This window comes from Eublepharis macularius, chromosome 7 (assembly GCF_028583425.1).
Source record: "Eublepharis macularius isolate TG4126 chromosome 7, MPM_Emac_v1.0, whole genome shotgun sequence".
In the NCBI taxonomy this organism is placed as follows: domain Eukaryota; kingdom Metazoa; phylum Chordata; class Lepidosauria; order Squamata; family Eublepharidae; genus Eublepharis; species Eublepharis macularius.
Window position 1 is genome coordinate 15458723 of NC_072796.1, and position 20026 is coordinate 15478748.

The 20026-nt window shown below is 45.9% G+C and overlaps 1 protein-coding gene across 1 annotated transcript in view; it reads right to left on the minus strand.

Annotated features, from left to right (window-relative positions):
* LOC129333887 (telomerase reverse transcriptase-like) overlaps nucleotides 1–18013 on the minus strand; it is a 212199-nt gene extending 194186 nt beyond the window's left edge. The window contains exons 1-2 of the mRNA XM_054985828.1: nucleotides 17801–18013; nucleotides 8943–9125 (exon numbers count right to left, since the gene is read on the minus strand). Of these exons, the coding sequence (XP_054841803.1) occupies nucleotides 8943–9125; nucleotides 17801–18013 (396 nt within the window). The remainder of the gene's footprint in view (nucleotides 1–8942; nucleotides 9126–17800) is intronic.
* Between the last annotated feature and the right edge of the window lie 2013 nt (nucleotides 18014–20026).

The window sequence follows — 20026 nt, forward strand, 5'->3', positions numbered from 1 at the left end:
CAATGGGTGCCCAGTCAGCCCAAACCAGTCCCCCCACCATGGAGACCTTTGATGGTAGGCCTCTGAAGTCCAGCCCGGTGGACAGGTTCATTGAGTGACCTCTTTTTTTCCTCAGATGCACCACGGAGGAGGCTGAGGCTCCATCCACTTGCTGCCCCCAGATAAAATTTATCTCCTGGGTGAGGTGCCTGAGAAAGAATAGGACGGGACCAATACCATCAAAGGACTCAAAAATTTCTTCTCTGAGACAGCGGTTCCAGCAATGGTTTCGCCAAAGAATGCAGAGGCCTGCATTTTCAAGCAGAGCAAACATATGTTCAGACTCAGTGGAGTCTGTGTTGCCACTAAAAACTCCATCACGGCCAGGATCACCAGGTAGTGGCACGGAAGGATCCAGCTCAGAGAGGGTAAATATCAATCTGTTATCAATATCAATAAAATATCAATCAGGAGGTCTGGCAGAGGGGATGGGACACTAGAAGCCTTCCCACAGATTGCCCCCCTCCCCAAACCCCAGGAATACCAACTCTCTAATTCTTTTCCTTAATCCCGTTTCCGTTCATTGTCAAAGATGGCCGGGCAAGACAAATGGACCGACGACAATTCCATTCATTTACAATTTCATATCCTTTTTACATAAATAACCTGAATGTCGGTCTGGATATTTCCAGAGGGTGAACCACAGGAGGTTGCCAGAGTTCTTGCTGCCCCCTGGCAGTGCACTCAGCTCTGCAGCTGCCTGAACTGGGGCCCAATTGGGCAACTTTGGGGTGCAGGAGCGCTCTAGGGACCTTCCTGCCCTTTCAGCAGTGCTTTTAGCTCCACAGCCTCCCAAATCACAGCTGAACTGGGCTGCTGTGGGCACAGGAGTGCGCCAGAGCTCTTGTCGCCCCCCCCCAGCAGCGCTCCTAGCATTTGCAGTGGCACAATTCCATCAGAATTTGGGCCAAATTGGGCAGCTGCAGTGCACAGGAGTGCTCCAGGGCCCTTTCTGCCCCAAGCAGCGCACCCAGCTTCCAGAGCTGCCCAGTGTGGGCCATGGAGGTGGCAGAGAGGCACAGCATCGCCCTCCCAACACCCCACGTCAGGGCCTTGCCAGGCCTTTGTTGCTCGTTGTCCCATATTTCCCCCAGTGTCTGATGGTTGTGCTGTGTAATTCTGAGTGTCATTCTTGGAAATCCTGCAGGTCAAGAAAATGGCACCATCCCTCTGGAGGAAACTATTAAAATGGATATTCAGATGAAAAACAAATAAAGTGTCTCCAGGTATGAGGGTTGGAACAATCTGGCGTTGCCTCCTGACCACACTTCGCGGAGGCTGATTTCAGCAACTAAGTCCATATACTGCTGCTGAATCCAGATCCTCAGTCCAGGGATGGCCATTGCTTTCCATTTAATGTTGAGAGTCTTTGCTATTCCCTTTTATCTGGTGAACTGAAACCTTTCACAATATCTGTTTTCCATCAGGAAACAGGAAAGTCTTTAGCAATTAAGATTGTTCAACTCTTACGCATTTGGGATGGCTGGGGACGGACACATTCACTGTTATAAAGTGGAAAAACTGTTTGTAGGAGTTGAAACCAAACCTGGCCCAGAACACCATTTGTAGTCTTTTCACGCAAAGCCAGCCTGACTTCACATGACTTCTTTCTGGAAGACATGGAGGTTTTGGAGGAGGAGAAGGACAAACCAAGAGAGGACCAGGGGTCCACTAGCCATACAGGTAACATGGCTGTTCTCAGGGGATGTCTATCATTCTGCTAGCCCTTGCTCTTGGATTGTTCCAAACAGATGGTTCCAAATGCGAAAATCTTGAGCATTTGGGATGGCTGTGGATCTGAAGCAGGAACGAGCGGCCAGCGCTTCCGATGGGAAGGAAGAGCCTACACCTCTTGAAGAGGCTAAAGAAACCTCAAAGCTTCCAGGGAGTGGGGTGAGCCTTCAAAGGAAAGAAAGTAGCGGGGTGGATCATCAGAGGAGCTGCCATTGGCATGTACCTGAGCAGTTCACATAATGATGTTTGACATTATCTGTCACAGGCTGGGACAGCCCAAGCAGGGTGGTTCAAGTCCAAATCTTAAGGCCAAAGTCAAAGGGGAGTTCCAAGAGCAAAAGCCAAGTCAATCCAGTGGTCAGAGCACGAGATAAAGCCAGGAGTGAGTCCAGAGTCCAAGAGCAAGGTCAGGCACAGTCCAAGGTCAGGCACCGATAGTGTCAGGTCCAAAAGCAGGCACAGGCAAGGTTCACAGAGCACAGCATGGTTGCAGGCAATAGACACATGGGTTCCACACCCGGCAGCTCCTCCAGACTGGCTCTTATAGCCAGGCGTGGTTTTCAGCCAGCTGCTGGGGCTCCATCCTGATGCTACTCATCGTCACTCTCCAGCAGCTGCCGTTGGCACAAGAGTCGAGCACTGCGCCGTCTCTCCTGCAGTTCCAGTCTCTGGCGCTGCCTGCGGCGTTCCTTGGGCGTGGGTGAACCTGGGGTGGGGGGTGGAGGCTCTTGGCTGCGCTGCACCTGTAGAAGTCCCTGGCTGAGCTTCGCCTGTGGTGTTGGAGCTAGAGAATGCTGGTGCCTCAGCTGCTGGCTGCAAGCTCTGATCAGCCAGCAGCTGTTGCTCCTGATTGCTGGCTTCTGCTGAATCAGGGCTAGGGCTGGCTACACAGGGCTCCTCTTCTCCTGAGGAGTCCTGGCTGGCTACACGAGGCTCCTCTCCTCCAGAGGAGACCTCACTCTCAGACTGGGCCATGACATTATCTGGCAAAATTCCCAACAACATAGCCTGAGGTTTTATGGCAAAATCACTTTTTAATTAGAAATCTTCTGAATCTCAATAGGTATATCTTTCCAATTTGGGGTTTTTTTTGTATGTTCACCACATGTGGTAAAAAGTGCCACGTAAGCACAGGGGTGTAGTTTTCCCTTGGCATCAGCCGCTGACCTGGATAGCCCAGGTGAGCCTGATCTCATCAGATCTCAGAAGCTAAGCCGGGTCGGCCTTGGTCAGCAATTGGATGGGAGATCTTCAAGGGAGACAAGGGTTGTAGAGGCAGGCAATGGCAGACCACCTTGTTAGTCTCTTGCCAGTAAAAACCCTACCAGGAGTTGCCCTAAGTCAGCTATGAATGAGAGCACTCTCCTCCACCACATGGAAAGGGGGAGGTTTTCCCAGACTTTAGCTCAGTGTCTCCTACTTCAAAACCTTGCAAGGGCTGGAATTTTCATGGTTGGGTTTCCACACACAACTAAATCAGGGTGCAGGATGTTAAGAAAAGCTACAAGGAGGTTGGCAAGAGAGTCAGTCCCGGAGGTGCCAACGCCCACCTTTACCGTCAGCCTTCCCCAACTGTCAGGTGGCAGCCTTTTAAAAGAGCCATCTAAGACAGAGGCCAATTCCTCATCATGTGGTGCTCTATTCCAGGTTAGTTATTTCATTGTTTTTTAATTTGTGAAGAAGTGGACGGTGATGATCACAGAAATGTCTGAAAGTAAACCTCTGAGCACTTTGGCCCTGCAGCTGCAGCTGAATGAAGAGAAGGCCATCCAGGATCTGAAGCAGGAACGAGCGGCCAGCACTTCCAATGGGAAGGAAGAGCCTCCACCCCTGGAAGAGGCTAAAGAAACCTCCAAGCTTCCAGAGAGTGGGGTGAGCCTTCAAAGGAAAGAAAGCAGTGGGGTGGATCATCAGAGGAGCTGCCATCGGCATGTACCTGAGCAGTTCACATAATGATGTTTGACATCAGCGTGGAGCAGGATGCTGCCACATAGGATAACACTCTCTGTCCAGCAGTAGACCTAACCTGGCTGTTTAGGCCCCGATCCTGACAGTTTGGGGCCGAAATGGGGACAAAACGGGTACGAATCGGCTTGGAACGGGTTGCTGTAGGCAGCAGCCCGATCCTGGCCATGTTGGGCCCAATCCTGGCCATTTTGGGCCTTTGTTGGGCCAAAAATGGCTAAAAGGGACCCAGAAGCAACAGGATTGGGCCACAGCCGGGCAGGGTAGTATTCCCTGCCCAGCAGTGGCCTGATCCCAGCAAGGGGCCCCAAAGGACCAGAACCTGGCTGCTGATGTAACTAACTCTTGGTTTAAAAACAGAGTGATGCAATTCTCACTATTAAAAACAAGGGCTTTCCCCGCTTTCAGTCAGCTAACTTATAGTTCCTTGAGTAAAAAAATAATGTTCTCTTCTTTTCAAACGGATGGTTCCAAATGCGGAAATCTTGAGCAATTGAGATTGTTCAACTGTTTAAGCATTTGGGATGGCTGTGGATTGTTACATTCACTGTCTTAAAGTGGAGAAACTTCTTGCAGGCCTTGAGACCCAAGGTCGTCCAGAACAGGATTTGAATTCTTCTTTTCAGCCAAAGCCAGCGTGGCAGGAGAATCCCTCCTCCTCAAAGACCTGGAGGAGGTGGTGGTGGAGGAGGAGGAGGGACTTCGAGAGGAGGAGGGGCCTGAGAGAGGTAATGCGGCTGTTCTCGGAGGATGTCTATCATTCTGCTCGCCCTTGCTCTCCCTGTGATGACAAGCGGTATACCCATTTTTAAAATCCAATTAGGGCCCTCTATGCAGCATATAGTTAAAAAGGATAGTATGAATCAATTATGCAAAGCATATTTGTGATATTTGTTGAAGGATTAACAGTGCAATCCTAAGCAGAGTTCTCTAGTATGAACTGATTGAAGTCAATGGCCTTGGGATCCAAGCTTGTCCAGAACTCTTTTTTCTGGGGAAAGAGGTGGGGGAACTCTAACCCGGGGCAACTCCTGGGAGGAGATGGCTCACCTCTGTACATGCATGGGAGGGACTGCATGATGATGTCACTTCCAGGGACTGTGGCCGCCCTGGAAGCGCTTCTGTGCTCCATGGTGGGGGGCGGGGGGTTCGATCTGACATAGATAAGTCTAAATTCAGCCCGGATCAGCCCGTAGAAGATGTGGAGGAGGAGGAGGAACTCTGAGAGGAGCCAGGGCCCGATAACTGGAGAGGTAATGCTGCTGTTCTCGGGGGATGTCTATCATTCTGCTCGCCCTTGCTCTCCCCGTGATGACAAGAGGTATACCCATTTTTAAAATCCAATTTGGGCCCTCTATGCAGCACATAGTTAAAAAGGATAATATGAATCAGTTTTGCAATGGTCTATATATATGAATCAAATCCTATAAAGGCACAGAACTTGATTTGTTCTTTTTAGGGCTTTTTTTATGGGGAAAAGGTGGGGGAACTCCAACCCGGGGCAACAAGTCGAATGGACTGACAACAATCCCATTCATTTTCATTGGGCCCTTTCTGCCCCAAGCAGCGCACCCAGCTTCCAGAGCTGCCCAGTGTGGGCCATGGAGGTGGCAGAGAGGCACGGCATCGCTCTCCCAACCACCAGCATCAGGGCTTTGCCAGGTCAGTTTCCTACAATGGCCTTTGTTGCTCTTTGTCCCATATTTCCCCCAGTGTCTGATGGTTGTGCTGTGTAATTCTGAGTGTCATTCTTGGAAATCCTGCAGGTCAAGAAAATGCCTTCCCTGTGGAGGAAGCTCCTCAGGCTTTTCCGAGGAAACAACAATAAAGTCTCTCCAGGTATGAGGGTTGGAACAATCTGGCGTTGCCTCCTAACCACACTTCGTGGAGGCTGATTTCAGCAACTAAGTCCATATTCTTCTGCTGAATCCAGATCCTCAGTCCAGGGATGGCCATTACTTTCCATTTAATGACGAGAGTCTTTGCTATTCCCTTTTATCTGGTGAACTGAAACCTTTCACAATATCTGTTTTCCATCAATAAAAAACCCACAAGAGCTTCATAATGGTGAAAACAGTCGTCAACAGTTTGCAGCAGTGAAAAGAAGTGGTGGTACCAGATGAACTTCTTTCTGTTTCTGTCAGAACTTGCTTAGAAAAACATTCCTCCTAAATACCCCGCACAGAATATTATTAGGACAATATCCTCCATGTACTCTGCAAGTTTCCCCGAGACATTTATGAACGAAACAGGAATGCCAATTGTTTCCATTTTGTAATATTAACTCTCTTTCAGTACATGTCCTGGGCATAAGCCTGCAGCTCCCATGGATTCTTGATGGGCCCTTCCTTCCTTTCACTTTCTTCATTCGGATGGTTCTTATTATATAGCGGGTACGACAGTTCAAGTGATTTCCAGCCGCTCTCTTATTAACAGGGACGTCCCCACTCAAAGCACAGGCATCAAAACAGCAGTTATAGAACACTCAACTGCCCCTCCAGAACACGCCCACACTTAAACTCAACCAATAGCAAACACCCGGTATCCACAAACCCTATTTGCTAGTTCATTAGTCTGTAGGGGCATCCTGATTGGCCAGCTCAACAACACGGCCAATCGGAATGCAGCTGTACTGAACCTTGCTACTAAAGCCTTTTGCTTGAAGCTCCCATTACACTACCCCTCCAAACATGGAAGTCTTTAGCAATTAAGATTATTCAATTGTTTAAGCATTTGGGATGGCTGTGGATTGGCACATTCACTGTCATCAAGCAGAGAAACTGTTTGCAGGAGTTGAGACCAAAGCTCGTCCAGAACATGATTTGTATTCTTTTCACTCACAACCAGCCTGACTTCACATGACTTCCTTCCGTGTTTGGATGGGGAGGAGGAAAAACCAAGAGAGGACCAGGGGTCCAGTAACTGTACAGGTAATGCGGCTGTTCTCAGGGGATGTCTAACATTCTGCTAGCCCTTGCTCTCCCTGTGATGACAAGCGGTATACCCATTTTTTAAATCCAATTAGGGCCCTCTAGGCAGCACATGGTTAAAAAGGATAATATGGATCAGTTTTGCAAACAGTATATACAGGTATAAAATCTCATAAAGGCATAGATTGTGATATTTTTTGGAAGATTAACAGTGCAATCCTAAGAAGAGTTCTCTAATAGAAGCTGTTTGAAGTCAATGGACTTAGGCTGGGGATTCTCTGCTTAGGATTGCACGGTAAATTTGTTTAAGCACAGATGGAACCAAGTACAGTGTTTCTCCATATTAAAAATAAGGGCTTCCCCCCTTTCAGGCAGGTAGGTTATTGTTCCTTGAGTGAAAAAATAATGTTATCTTTTTTCAAACCTATGGTTACAAATGTGAAAATCTTTAGCAACTGAGATTGGTCAACTGTTTAAGCCTTTGGGATGGCTGTGGATTGGCACATTCACTGTCATCAAGCGGAGAAACTTTTTGCAGGCCTTGAGACCCAAGCTTTGACCAGAACAGGATTTGGATTCTTCTTTTCAGCCAAAGCCAGCCTGTCGTCAGACGCCCTCCTGATCGAAGACATCGAGGATCTGGAGGAGGAGGACCAAGGAAGAGTGCAGCAGGGGTCCACTAGCTGGCTACGTAATGCGGCTGCTCTCAGGGGATATCTATCGTCCTGCTAGCCATTGCTCTCCCTGTGATGACAAGAGGTAAACAAAGAAAAAAAAATCCCCTTATCCAATTAGCCCTTTTTTGAATCCAGTTAGGGCCCTGTAGGCAGCAAATGGTTAAAAATGATTATATAAATCAATTTTACAAACAGTATAGGTGTGTAAAAAAACCCATAAAGACTTGGATTGTGATATTTGTTGGAGGATTAACAGTGCAATTGGCATTGAGGCCAAGACTCCTGAATAGGGATTTTATATAAAAGTCAGTATGGCAACGGAGTTTTGAAATGTTCGTGAGGAGAGGGTGCACGACCTTTCTAGGGGCCGTTTCAGTGTGAACCTCTCACATAAACCTGCCCATAAAGTGCCCAGCACCCCACCCCACCCTCAGCCCAACTCCACACCTCTTGCAGCCATCACCTTTTACTGCCCCCCAAAAGCCTCCTCGCAGAAAGGAGGAAGGGGTGTTTTGAGACACTGCGCATCACCCTCAAAGATGAATGATGTGTCTGTCTGTCTCTCGTTATCTGCTGGGCCTTGCTAGAATACAGCCCCCTTCAATGCTGGCAACTGAGAGATGTTCAAAAATTACAGCGTGCATGCTGTAAATAGGACGCTTCCTGTGGCCTCGGCCGAATTAATCAATGTGTGCCTAAAATCTGGGTTAACTCCACTCAACAGCCTTCGTGTAGGCCACAGTTCTCCTCAATGTCAAACTTGGAACCATGGAAATGAATAGGCAAAATCGAACTTCAGCTATCCGATACGGGAAAACCACAGGGCCTGACTGGCTTTCCCCATTCCTCTCAACTGGTTTCTTTCTGGTGAAACCTGATGGTGCCCGTTTTTCTGTTCTCAAACCTGGCATTATTTTTCCTCCTTATTTCTTTTTCCTCTGAGACTTCATTACTTGGCCAAGCCTTACGGTTTTCATTTATGAAACGTTACTATAATTTACACTTTTCTGTTGATTCTGGCCATACTAAGGTTCATTTTCTTATCAGGCTCTCACCTCTTCTGACCTGAAAGGTGGAACTATATGTTCCTTAAAGTTTCATGACTATTTTTCTTTAAAAAATAATTCTAACTCTTCATCCACCTATCCAGACCTCATCCATGGAAGGGAAACCTGGCATGAGGTGAAAGGGACTATTTAACTCTTTCTCCTCAGGTGTTTTTCTCCACTCAAGATTATCATCTCTGACTTGTTTTTTCTTTTGCTGAGGAAATATTTTGAGCACTTGTAAGACAAAATGACAAAGGACTCCTAATTTACTTTTAAAAGAAAGAAAAAGTCTAAGCTCTGTTAATTTAAAGCAGACCATCAAACTTCTCCAATATGGCGTAGGGTTACATTGCAAGGACCAAGAAGTCCTAGTTTTAAACTTCGACCTGGCCAAGAAGCTGATTAGGTGACCTTGTCAGTTGTTCTCCTGGCTCCACCTACCTCCCCCTGGGGTAACTGTGAGGATAAACTTCAAGGAGGGGAGAACCACATAAGCTGCCCCAAGTGTCTAGAAGAAAGGACAGGGGATAAATGTGAGAGAAAAGTACCTTCACAAAATAGAATGCAGGCATCTGGGGACTTGGCTCCAAAATCTTCAGAACAAACTTTTTCCACACAGCATAGATATCATCTTTCCCAAAGACAGATGAACCAAGCAAGCTGGGATTCTTCATGTGTTCATACTTGAGCACGCTAAATAAGTTTTTAAGTTGCGTGTTGAAGTACTGAACCTGGGAAAACATTATTGTACAGAAAAGTTTTACACTGCAAACACACATCTGTGAAGACATTTGCAATTATAGAACAGTAAAGAGTCCAGTAGCACCTTTAAGCCTAACCAACTTTATTATAGCATAAGCTTTCGAGAATCACAGCTCTCTGCATCAGATGCATCTGACAAAGAGAACTGTGGTTCTTGAAAGCTTATACTACAATCGTTGGTTAGGCTTAAAGGTGCTGCTGGACTCTTTACTACTTTGCATCTACAGACTAACACGGCTAATTCCTTTGGAGCTATTGAAATTACAAGGGACACATTTTTAGAATTTTATGCTACTTGATAATGAAATAATAATTGTATACACACATCACAAGATAAAACATACACTGGATTCATGATTCATATACTTCCCAAGCTGTCAATCCTCTTTGTGTTGCAGAAGAGCAGGCATGGGACACACTAGTCTACTACGCACTTAATATAGTGAGAGAAACAGGAACTCTGTGTGCAGGCCCTATTCACGTGAACCCCACCCCACTCGAGGGTCAAGAAATGCACAAATGGAACCTCCATGCGGAGTGCTGTGTTACTTGCATGGGAGAAGAGAAGGGAGTAAGTACACCCTCTTCTCTACCACACACTGGCTTCCATCAAATGCATAACTCCCTGCCTACATATTGTTATAATAATATAAAGCACATTATACTAATCAATACTAACCTAATATATAGTAACGGCTTATATTCAAGGTGAACTTTTCAAGTTTTCATGAACTGCCTGTGCGTTTTTTTAGAGTGTTAGGTAACTAAAACAAGTGCTGTCAGACTATGGAATCCCTGTTATCTAGAGTTCGTCTCCCCCCTTCTGCAAGAAACTTAAAGTTTCTTGATTCCAAAAGGTTCATTGAAAGACAATGCTCAGACTTCCAGTTTGGGATCCATGGAGGTCTAACGCAGCTCAATGTGCTGAGCTGTCCGTGCTGCTGTTTGGAAGGCTGGAGGGGCGCAAACTGCCCACAGCCCCCTGTTCTCAGGTGGAGAACAGGCAAGTACGCTCAAGAACCTGAGGGCGCGTTGATCTTGGGTGTGAGGGGTGTTGTCATGGCCCAGTCTGAGAGTGAGGTCTCCTCTGGAGGAGAGGAACCTCGTGTAGCCAGCCAGGACTCCTCAGGAGAAGAAGAGTTCTGTGTAGCCAGCCCTAGCCCCGACTCAGCAGAAGCCGGCAATCAGGAGCAGCAGCTGCTGGCTGATCAAAGCTCACAGCTAGCAGCTGAGACACCAGCACCCTCTAGCCCCAATACCACAGGGGAAGCTCAGCGAGGAACTTCCACAGGGGAGGCTCAGTCAGGGACTGCCAGCACCACAGGGGAAGCCCAGCCAGGGGCTTCCACCCCCCCAGGCTCACCCATGCCTAGAGAGCGCCGCAGACAGCGCCAGATACTGGAACTGCAGGAGAGACGGCGCAGTGCTCGTCTCCTGAGCCAACGCCAGCTGCTGGAGAGCGACGATGGGTAGCATCAGGATGGAGCCCCAGCAGCTGGCTGAAAATCACGCCTGGGTATAAAAGCCAGTCAGGAGCAACTGCCAGGCGTGGACACAACATGTCCATTACCTGCAACCACTTCCTGGTACCTTGCATCTCACTCTTGCCTGCACCTTGCCTTGATACCCTCGTGCTCTGACCTATGGATTGGACTTGGCTTGGCTTTTTGGATCTTGGACACACCCCTGGCATTTACCTTGGGCTCTGACTACAGACTGGACTCGGCTTGTGACTCTTGAATACTCCTTGGCTTCGTGCTAGTACCTGGGCTACCAGCTTGGGCGGGCCCAGCCCATGACAGAGGTTCTACGCAACAAACCCCCACCCGCCCTTGAGGTCCCACCCGAAGAAAGGTTGCCACAATCTCTGCAGTGGCTCTGGAGTCAATTTTTTGGCATAAGACCTACATGCCCAAGCTTCAGCAAAGCAACAAGGGGAACCGATTTGATTAGATAACAGAAGCAGCGATTACAACCCAAGAAAAACATCTAAGAAGGTAAAGATTGCTATCTCTCAGTACAGGACAGATTACAATAAGAAATAAAGTGCTAAAGAGGATTTAAAAACTGCAAGAGATTGGTTATATAAAAGGGAAGATTCCGGCAAGACAAAATTTTAAAAAGTGACATTGTAAAATGAAGTTAGCGCGGAAAATCGATTATTGTTTACATACCTGCGGCGGGGAAGAGATAGTGGACTGTGAGAAAGTTCTAACATCGCGAGAACTGCTGTGAAACGCAAGGGAACAGGAAGTGCCTCAGAATCATAAAGAGGCTGGCGAGAAGCGGCTTTTCTTTAACAACGGAAGTAGAAGATCGCCATTTTGGAACAGGGCAAGGTTGTGGCTTCAATGAAAACGGAAGTAGGCCATCTTTGAAGAAGGTAAGGGCGATCGCTTCAATATGAAATCATAGAGAAAAAACGCCCGACATTTTGGACTGTGCAAAATAGCTTTTGACAAGAATAAACCGAATTTGGACTTTTAAAAGCAATAGAAAGTAATAAATTAGCACCACGGATCTAAGGAAAAGGGCAGACTCGTGGGAGAGAAGTAGAGCTAGCCCCACGATGTCGAAGAAGGAGTGGCAAGCTACGATGGAAAATTTGGATAAAAAAGTTTCAGAAGGAAATAAAGAGCTTAAAGATATGATGCAAGAGATGGAGAAAGATGGAAAAGTGGTGAGAATCATGAAAGAACTGCCCAGATCGGTGTTGTTGGAGCGGAAAAAATAGAGAGAGCTGGTCCAGATGTTAAAGGATTTGAAAATCAGATATAGATGGGAAATACCAGAAGGACTGGCATTCGAATTCAGTGGAGTAAGAAAAAACATCAGATCTGGACAGGAGATGGAAATTTTTATTAGGGAAAATGAAAAAGACTTACCAAAAAGTACAAGAATGTGATCATGGAGTGCAAAATCATATCTTGGAATGTAAATGGACTAAATTCACCTTGTAAACATAAGGCTATTTTCCACTGGCTTTTAAAACAAAAATGCAGTATAGTGTGTTTGCAAGAGACACATATTAAAAAGCAGGATGTAAAATATTTGAAACTTGCAAAACTTGGAAAGGAATTTGCAGCTGCCTCTAAAAAGAAGAAGAGGGGAGTTGTATTGTATATAAAAGAAGAGCTGCAGCCTACATTAGTGTTAAGTGATGCAGAAGCCAGATACCTAGTGGAAATAGCAGCGTTTGTAGTGAATGATGATCTGACTAAAAAATTGAAAATAAGTAAAGGTACAAAACAGGGTTGCCCTCTGTCTCCATTGTTGTTTATCTTGATCCTGGAAATATTGATGATCCAAATACGAGAGAATGATACAATTCGTGGTATAAAAATAAAGGAATTTTCCTACAAGGTCAGAGCATTTGCGGATGATATAATGTTAATAGTAGAAGATCCAACTGATAACATGCCAAAGGTAATAAAGAAAATAAAGGAATTTGGAGATTTGGCTGGATTTTATGTGAATAAAAAGAAGTCGAAGATATTATGCAAGAATATGACTAAACAGAAGCAACAAGAACTGATGGAAATAACGGACTGTGAGGTAACAAATAAAGTAAAATATCTTGGTATTGAATTAACTGCGAAAAATATAGATCTATTTAAGAACAATTATGAGAAATTGTGGATACAAATAGAGAGAGATTTGATAAAATGGAATAAACTGAACTTATCATGGTTGGGAAGAATTGCAGCAGTAAAGATGAATGTTCTACCACGTGTGATGTTTTTGTTGCAAACAATTCCAATTATCCGAGACTCCAAACAATTTGACAAATGGCAAAGGAAAATCTCAGATTTTGTGTGGGCAGGCAAGAAACCACGTGTGAAAATGAAAGTACTACAAGATGCGAAAGAAAGAGGTGGCTTGCAACTGCCCAATATAAGACTATATTATGAAGTAATATGTCTGACATGACTAAAGGATTGGATAACGTTGAAAAACCGTAAGCTGCTGGCCTTGGAGGGATATAAAAAAATATTTGGATGGCATGCGTACCTGTGGTACGATAAAGTAAAAGCAGACTCTATGTTTTTGCATCATTATATTCGAAGAAGCCTCTTCACAATCTGGAAGAAGTATAGGACTTACATGGAAGACGGAATTCCTTCATGGGTGGTACCGTATGAAGTAATAGATCAGAGAGCTATTGATAATGAAGAACAATGTCTAACTTACAAGGAGATAACACAAATACAATATTCAATGTTAAGAATAAAAACAGAAGAGCTATCTCCTTGTTATGGATGGTTTCAATACAGGCAGATCAGAGATCTTTACAAATCGGATTGTTTAAAAGGAGGAATAAGAATGGAAAATTCAGAATTAGAAGAAGTGATATTACAAGAAGGCAAGAAAGGAATTTCAAAGATTTATAAAATACTTCTAAAATGGCATACGGAGGATGAAACAGTGAAAGTACAGATGGTGAAGTGGGCAGTAAACTTTCATAAAGAGATAACAATGGAGGCCTGGGAGCATTTGTCGAAAAATACAATGAAGATTTCAACTTGTACGAACATTAAAGAGAATGTATATAAAATGATATACAGATGGTATCTAACACCAAAGAAAATTGCGCTAGGAAACACCAATATGTCAGATAAATGCTGGAAATATAAAAAACATGAAGGATCATTATACCATATGTGGTGGACTTGTGAAGTAGCCAAGCAATACTGGGGAGATATAATTGAAACAATTAATGAGGTGTTACAAACCCAAATCAATAAGAACCCAGAATTGTTGCTACTGAACTTGGGAATGGAATGCAGTATAGAACATTGTTATTTTACATGACTACATCAGCAAGACTTTTGTATGCACAGAAATGGAAAGTACAAGAAGTACCAAGTGTAGAAGACTGGATTTACAAATTGCTGTACATGGCAGAGATGGATAAAATGACAAGAAAACTTAAAGATCTGGATCCAGGACAATATATCGCAGATTGGGGGAAACTGAAACAATTTTTAGAAAAAAAATGGGATGTGAAAGGGGAACTGTGGCAGTTTGAGAATTATTAAATTGAGATATCATAAACGGAAGAGAGAAGTGACTTTACCACTAAGAGAAAATTTTAATTATTTTAATCTAAGCTAGGATTATAGCTAAGTATATTGTGTGTAGAATTTATAGTTAATCATTGAAAAGTAAGACTGAGATACTAGCAAATTTAATATAGTATATATAAGAGAATTTGAAATTGCTTAGAGTAAGAAATATTATATAGAATGGTAGAAGCATTTAAGATAAAATATGTTAAGTAACAAGAGGGGTTAAGGGTTGGAAAGCTGTTGGAAGTCAATAAGGAGAGGGGAAAGGGTGGGGATTAGATTAAATTAGATAGGATGGGAATGTTAACAACGAATGGAAATTATACTCACCAATAAAAAAAATTTTTTTTTAAAAGAAAGACAATGCTCAGGATACAAGTGACCATATTCCAAGGCCTAGAAAAAGTCTTGGCTGAATGAAGGCTTTGTAGAGAATGACACATAAACTGAAAGTAACAACACATCAAACACGTGTACTTGGCTGCGTACTCCCTCACAGGTTGGGACCCTTGACGGAGCGTTTGTAGTTCGGTATGGGCTTTTCTCCGTCCAGTGGATCCTCATAGTGAGCTCTCAGCGCATCTATAAAGTCTTGCAAGCTGGCTAGTTCAGAAGCCTCCGAATAATAAAGAGTCACATACCATTCTGCTGCAATGCCATCCATCCTGGACGCCAGGTGCCTAACCCGGCTCTCCTCACTTGGAAATAGATGGCCCCACTGATTGAAAAACTGGAGGGCTTACACAACGAAAATTCCCAGTTTGCGTGTATCCCCATCGAAAGTAGCTTCCAGCTTTATCCAACCCATAGGAAGCTCCGCTCCTCCCGGTTGGTCTGCCCCCAGCAGTAACTTCAGTGGTAGGCCCCTCAGCTGTGGCCCCGTCGGTAGATGCTGTAAGAACGGGGCTCTCCCACCAGGCTGTGGCCACCCGGGGCCTCCTGGCCGAGGCTGCAGATGCATCCTCCCTGGTGGCCCAGCTCCCCCTGGGACCACTTGTGGTCTAGGTGGTGGTGGCGCTGGGCCCTGTGGTGCAGGCCTAATTGAGGCGGCAGGTCCCTGCCCCCTTGGAGCACTACCCGTGACCGGTACTGGCGGGGGCCCTGGATCCCCTGGTGCGGGTCCCGCAGGCACTCCTCCCCCCTGTGCGACCGGGCCGGCAGACCGGGGGGTGGTGGCAAGGGGATGGGCGGCCCCGGAGGTGGTTGGGCCTGGACCTGTGGACGAGCTCTGGGTGCTGGCAAGGCAGGAAGTTGCTGGGGTCCCAGCTGGGTTTGATCTCTGGGATACGCTGTCCCAGGCACAGGTCCGATCGGGGCTGGCTGCATTGTACCCTCGCCAGTCTCTGCCTCGGTCTCCCCTTGCACCATCAAGCCTATAAGATACACGGCTTGGGCTAAATCCTCTTTCATTGCTTTCATCCTCACCATCCAACCGTTGATAGCAATCCTCCGCTTGATTACTTGGGGATCAGGCTCTCCCTCCTCTTCCAGGTCGGCTTACTCCGGCACCCACTCCTCCTCACGACCTGGCTGGAACAGGCTCTCCTCCCAGGCTCGTTGGTGCCGATCCGCCCTCTCGACAGCTTCCTCAGGCACTCCTGGTTGCCAGTCCTGGGGGCCCAGATCTGCTGCAGCCCCCTGCGCAGGGGCCCCCTCCATCTCCAAAGCACTGGCGACCCAGCCCTTCGCAATCCTGGTCACTGCAAGTATTCCATACTGCATCACTTGGGCTTGATTTTGTAACCGAGTCCAACGTGGATCCCCCTCTGGGGGTCCCGTGCCATTCTCCCAGGTTCCGACTGAACCCACATTGGTATAATCCCAACTCAAAATTTCAGCACGTGGAGTATTCCAATCCTGGAGACCGCTTGCCTCCTCCTGCAGATTCCACTCCACTAGGCGCCTGGCCTCCACATCCCAGCGGTACCATGGCTGGGAACTGGCCCGAGTAGCGCCTGCAGAAAGTGTAGACAAAAGACCCGTTTCCCAAACACGGCCTCTGGTGGCCCCCAGATCTGCCGACCCGGTGGCTCTACCTAGGTCAATCATAGAGCGGGTGAACATGGTGCCGGCATGCCTTTCCCTGGTATCCTGGGGTCTTGAACCCCACTGCCGGGGTGTTGGCAATGATGTCAGCTGGCTAACGCCTTGTCCCACACTGGTTTTAGGACAGGCACCCTCTCTGATCTCTCAGTCCTGATCGGTACCACCGACAGGCTGGTTAGGTAGCCCCGCACCCTCCGCTCCAGGAACAGGCGGGTCTGTCGGATCCGCTCCGGTATCCATCCTTCCCTGGTGAGGGGTCAGGGGAGTTAAAAGGGATTCTTAGCAAAATGTCAGACTATGGAATCCCTGTTATCTAGAGTTCGTCTCCCCCCTTCTGCAAGAAGCACAAAGTTTCTTGATTCCAAAAGGTTTATTGAAAGACAATGCTCAGCATACAAGTGACCATATTCCAAGGCCTAGAAAAAGTCTTGGCTGAACAAAGGCTTTGTTGAGAATGACAGATAAACTGAAAGTAACTACACATCAAACACTTGTTCCCAGCCTCCCCCCACAGCCCTGTCTGTTGGGACGATATGGACGTGGGAAGAGTTAGGCTTTAAGGACCTTGGCCGGAACAGGCAGATAAGAGCTCTTCTCTCCCATGGTTATATGCTGGCTGGAGTACACCTGGGCCTGGAGGGAGAAAAGACTAAACACTACAGATTATAGTATGCTAACGTGGCGTAACTCTGGTTAGAAGACTGGCAGGCAAATTGACATCCTGACAGGTGCGCTTTCAATTTTGACAGCTAATTAAAAATAGTGGACTCCATCTAGATTAATGTTTCTTTATCACAGACTGGACCAATAGTGATCTAGTATATTAAGTCTTCCTGTCATTTCTCACGGATTTGTGGCTTTGTTTTGCAAGTTAGCTATAACGTCATTTTTTGGCTAATTAGATACAATCAAAATTATGAATATTCAACAAAGCATTAAACTAGTCATAGTTTGCTTAGGCTATTACATGAAAAGATCTTAGATATTTGCATACGCTAACCTATAAAATACGCTAATCTAGATAATGAGTGAGAGTTCTGATTGGAAGAGATCTCATGAAGATTAGGTGAGATTCTTAACTTTGCAATGTAGGCTATGAAACTTTTAATGCATTTCATAAGAACTTTGATTATTTTTAAACTTAAGAGTTAGTTAGGAAATGTTAGCAAATTTAATTCTGATTGCCTTTCTGCGTTCTATTTATGTAGAACTTATATTAACGATCTTATATTTTTAATGACTTGCTTCATTACAAAAATAGAGCGTATTTTCAATAAAAGAAATAAACTCTAACAGGTGTCTAAAGTACTTTGATTCGAAGTGGCAAAGCAATAAAGAACTTTTTACAAATAAATGTACTGATATGCAAACGGTTCAAAGAACAATTTTGCTTGACAGGTCTTGAACTAATTGCTGAACTATGTCCAAGAGAAAAGAGAAATCTTTCCTTTGGAGTAGTGACAGCTTAGTTAAGAAACAGGCAAGAGAGCCTGTTACAATATCAGTGAATGGATTCAACAGAGAACCACCTTTTTGTCTCTGCTCTTCCTGCGCAAGTTTTCCGCTCCCACCACACTACTCAGCTTGACCACGGGGCGCAGTCCGTTCGTTTTGGGGATGAAGCGGAGCTTTGCTGCCAAGGGAACACACTTCTTCTTCTGCAGGGTTTCGATCTCCTCCTTTAACAAGGCACGCAGGCGCACTTTCGCAAGATGGCTCCTAGAAGAGAAGTCAATGTTCATTCCCTAAATCTTTACAAGGCAAGTTACGTCATTTCTTCATGTATATAAGCCAAGTTCAGTACTCATTCCAGAACAGAGCCACGGTTAAATAAATCTGTCTGCCTACCATCTCAATATTCTTCCTAACAGGGTTTCCTTTTCAGTTTTCTAATCAACAGGTAACAGTTGATTATATGTCATATATGTCTGGCACAATAGCTCAGTGAGTTGAATGCAGCTGAATGGGAAGATGATTTCCATACATGCCTGACTGCATATCTGCCATTAATGTATATTTGGGGGTTCTGTTCTGATAATTATAAACACTGTACTGATCATTTGAGAAAGTGCTAATTACTGAACTGAAATGTACCCAGGCGAAGGGGGTTATCTGTGAAAGGGATTTACTTTCACTTTCCTAGGTAGTATCCTTGATTGCAAGCTGCGGCCAGTGTGCAATATATCTTTTCAGAGACTGAAATGATTTCATCCTGTCCTATATCTTGTCTAAACTAATCATGTTCCTATGTAACTTTTGGGGTGTTTGCGCCAGAATGCCAATGGCCACCAAAGGCGAAAAGTTTCCCTACAATTAGCACTGCTCTTGTTTGAATAGCCACTTCTGCCAATGCATTTGTATAGTTAACCCGGACTGTACAGATCTCTAATAAAACTTCAACTAATGCATCTGAGTGCTTGCTGGGAGGGAACTAGGGATCTCCCTGCCAAGTACTGACAAATCCCAAATGACCCAAAATCCCGTAATGACCCAAAAAGAGATACGGGGTGCCAAATAGCTTTACTGCTCATGCACTAGGACAGTATTTAGAACAGAAAAACTCTCTCATTTAAGCTTTTGAAGGCCGAATTCCATCAGAACTGTAATGTACACCAAGGAGTTCAGTCACATTCATCTGCAAGCAGAACTGGAAACAAGATGCTCGGAGGTCCCTTCACAAGAGGTAAGTGTGCACGAGACAGCATGAAGGGAACAAATGTGAAAAGGAACTTGGGGACACCTTAGAAAAATAACAGAACAATGATGCAGGACTTAAATGGCCTTAAATCGGCATAATTCTGGGTGGGACTGCACTGTTTCGACAGCAAAGGCTACCATAAGGAGAAGTCTACTTCATCAGATGTGTTGCTCCCCAGCAATGGGCTCCAGCACACAAAAACTACGCACTGCCTTGTGGGGATACGAGGGACTGCCTTACAGTGGCTTGTCTCTTTTCTCCACGGTTGGGGACAGAGGGTGGCACTTGGGGAGAAATTGTCATCCCGCCACCCATTGGTGTGCGGTATCCCTCAGGGGGCAAGACTCTCCCCATTACTGTTTCATGTTTATATGTGCACCCCCACCCCCAGCTGGTGTGGAGTTTAGGACTTGGGTGTCATCAATATGCTGATGACACCCAACGATGTCTGATGATGGACGGCTGGCCCAACTCTGCCCCAGATGTCTTGGAGCATGCCTTTGAAGCTGTGGCTGGATGGTTGAAGCAGAGTCAGTTAAAAATAAATCCCACGAAGATGGAGGTCCTGCATGTGGGTCTGGGGGCCATGGGCACGGGACTCCGGCTCCCCACTCTTGATGGAGTACTACTTGCGCCGGTTTCGAGAGTTAGGAGCCTGGGGGTGATCCTGGATGCCTCCCTGACTATGGAGGCACAGGTCACAGCGGTAGCCTAGTCTTCATTTTTCTAAGACAGCCCCGGCAGCTTGTCCCCTCCCTATCGACCCATGACTTAACTGCAGTGATCCAAGCAACGGTCACCTCTAGATTAGACTACTGCAACTCGCTCTATGCAAGGCTTCCCCTGGGCCTGATCCAGAGGCTACAGCTGGTCCAAAATGCAGCTGTGCGAGTAATTGCAAGGGTCCTGGTTAGGGAACATATAACATATAATCTGGGCCGTTTCAGTCCCAATCCAGGCTGACACAGGCTCCAAATGGCCAAGATTCAGGTGGGTGGGGCCACCTGATATATGACCTCTTTGGTCTTCAGCCAATGCACTGGTGTGCTTGATGTGA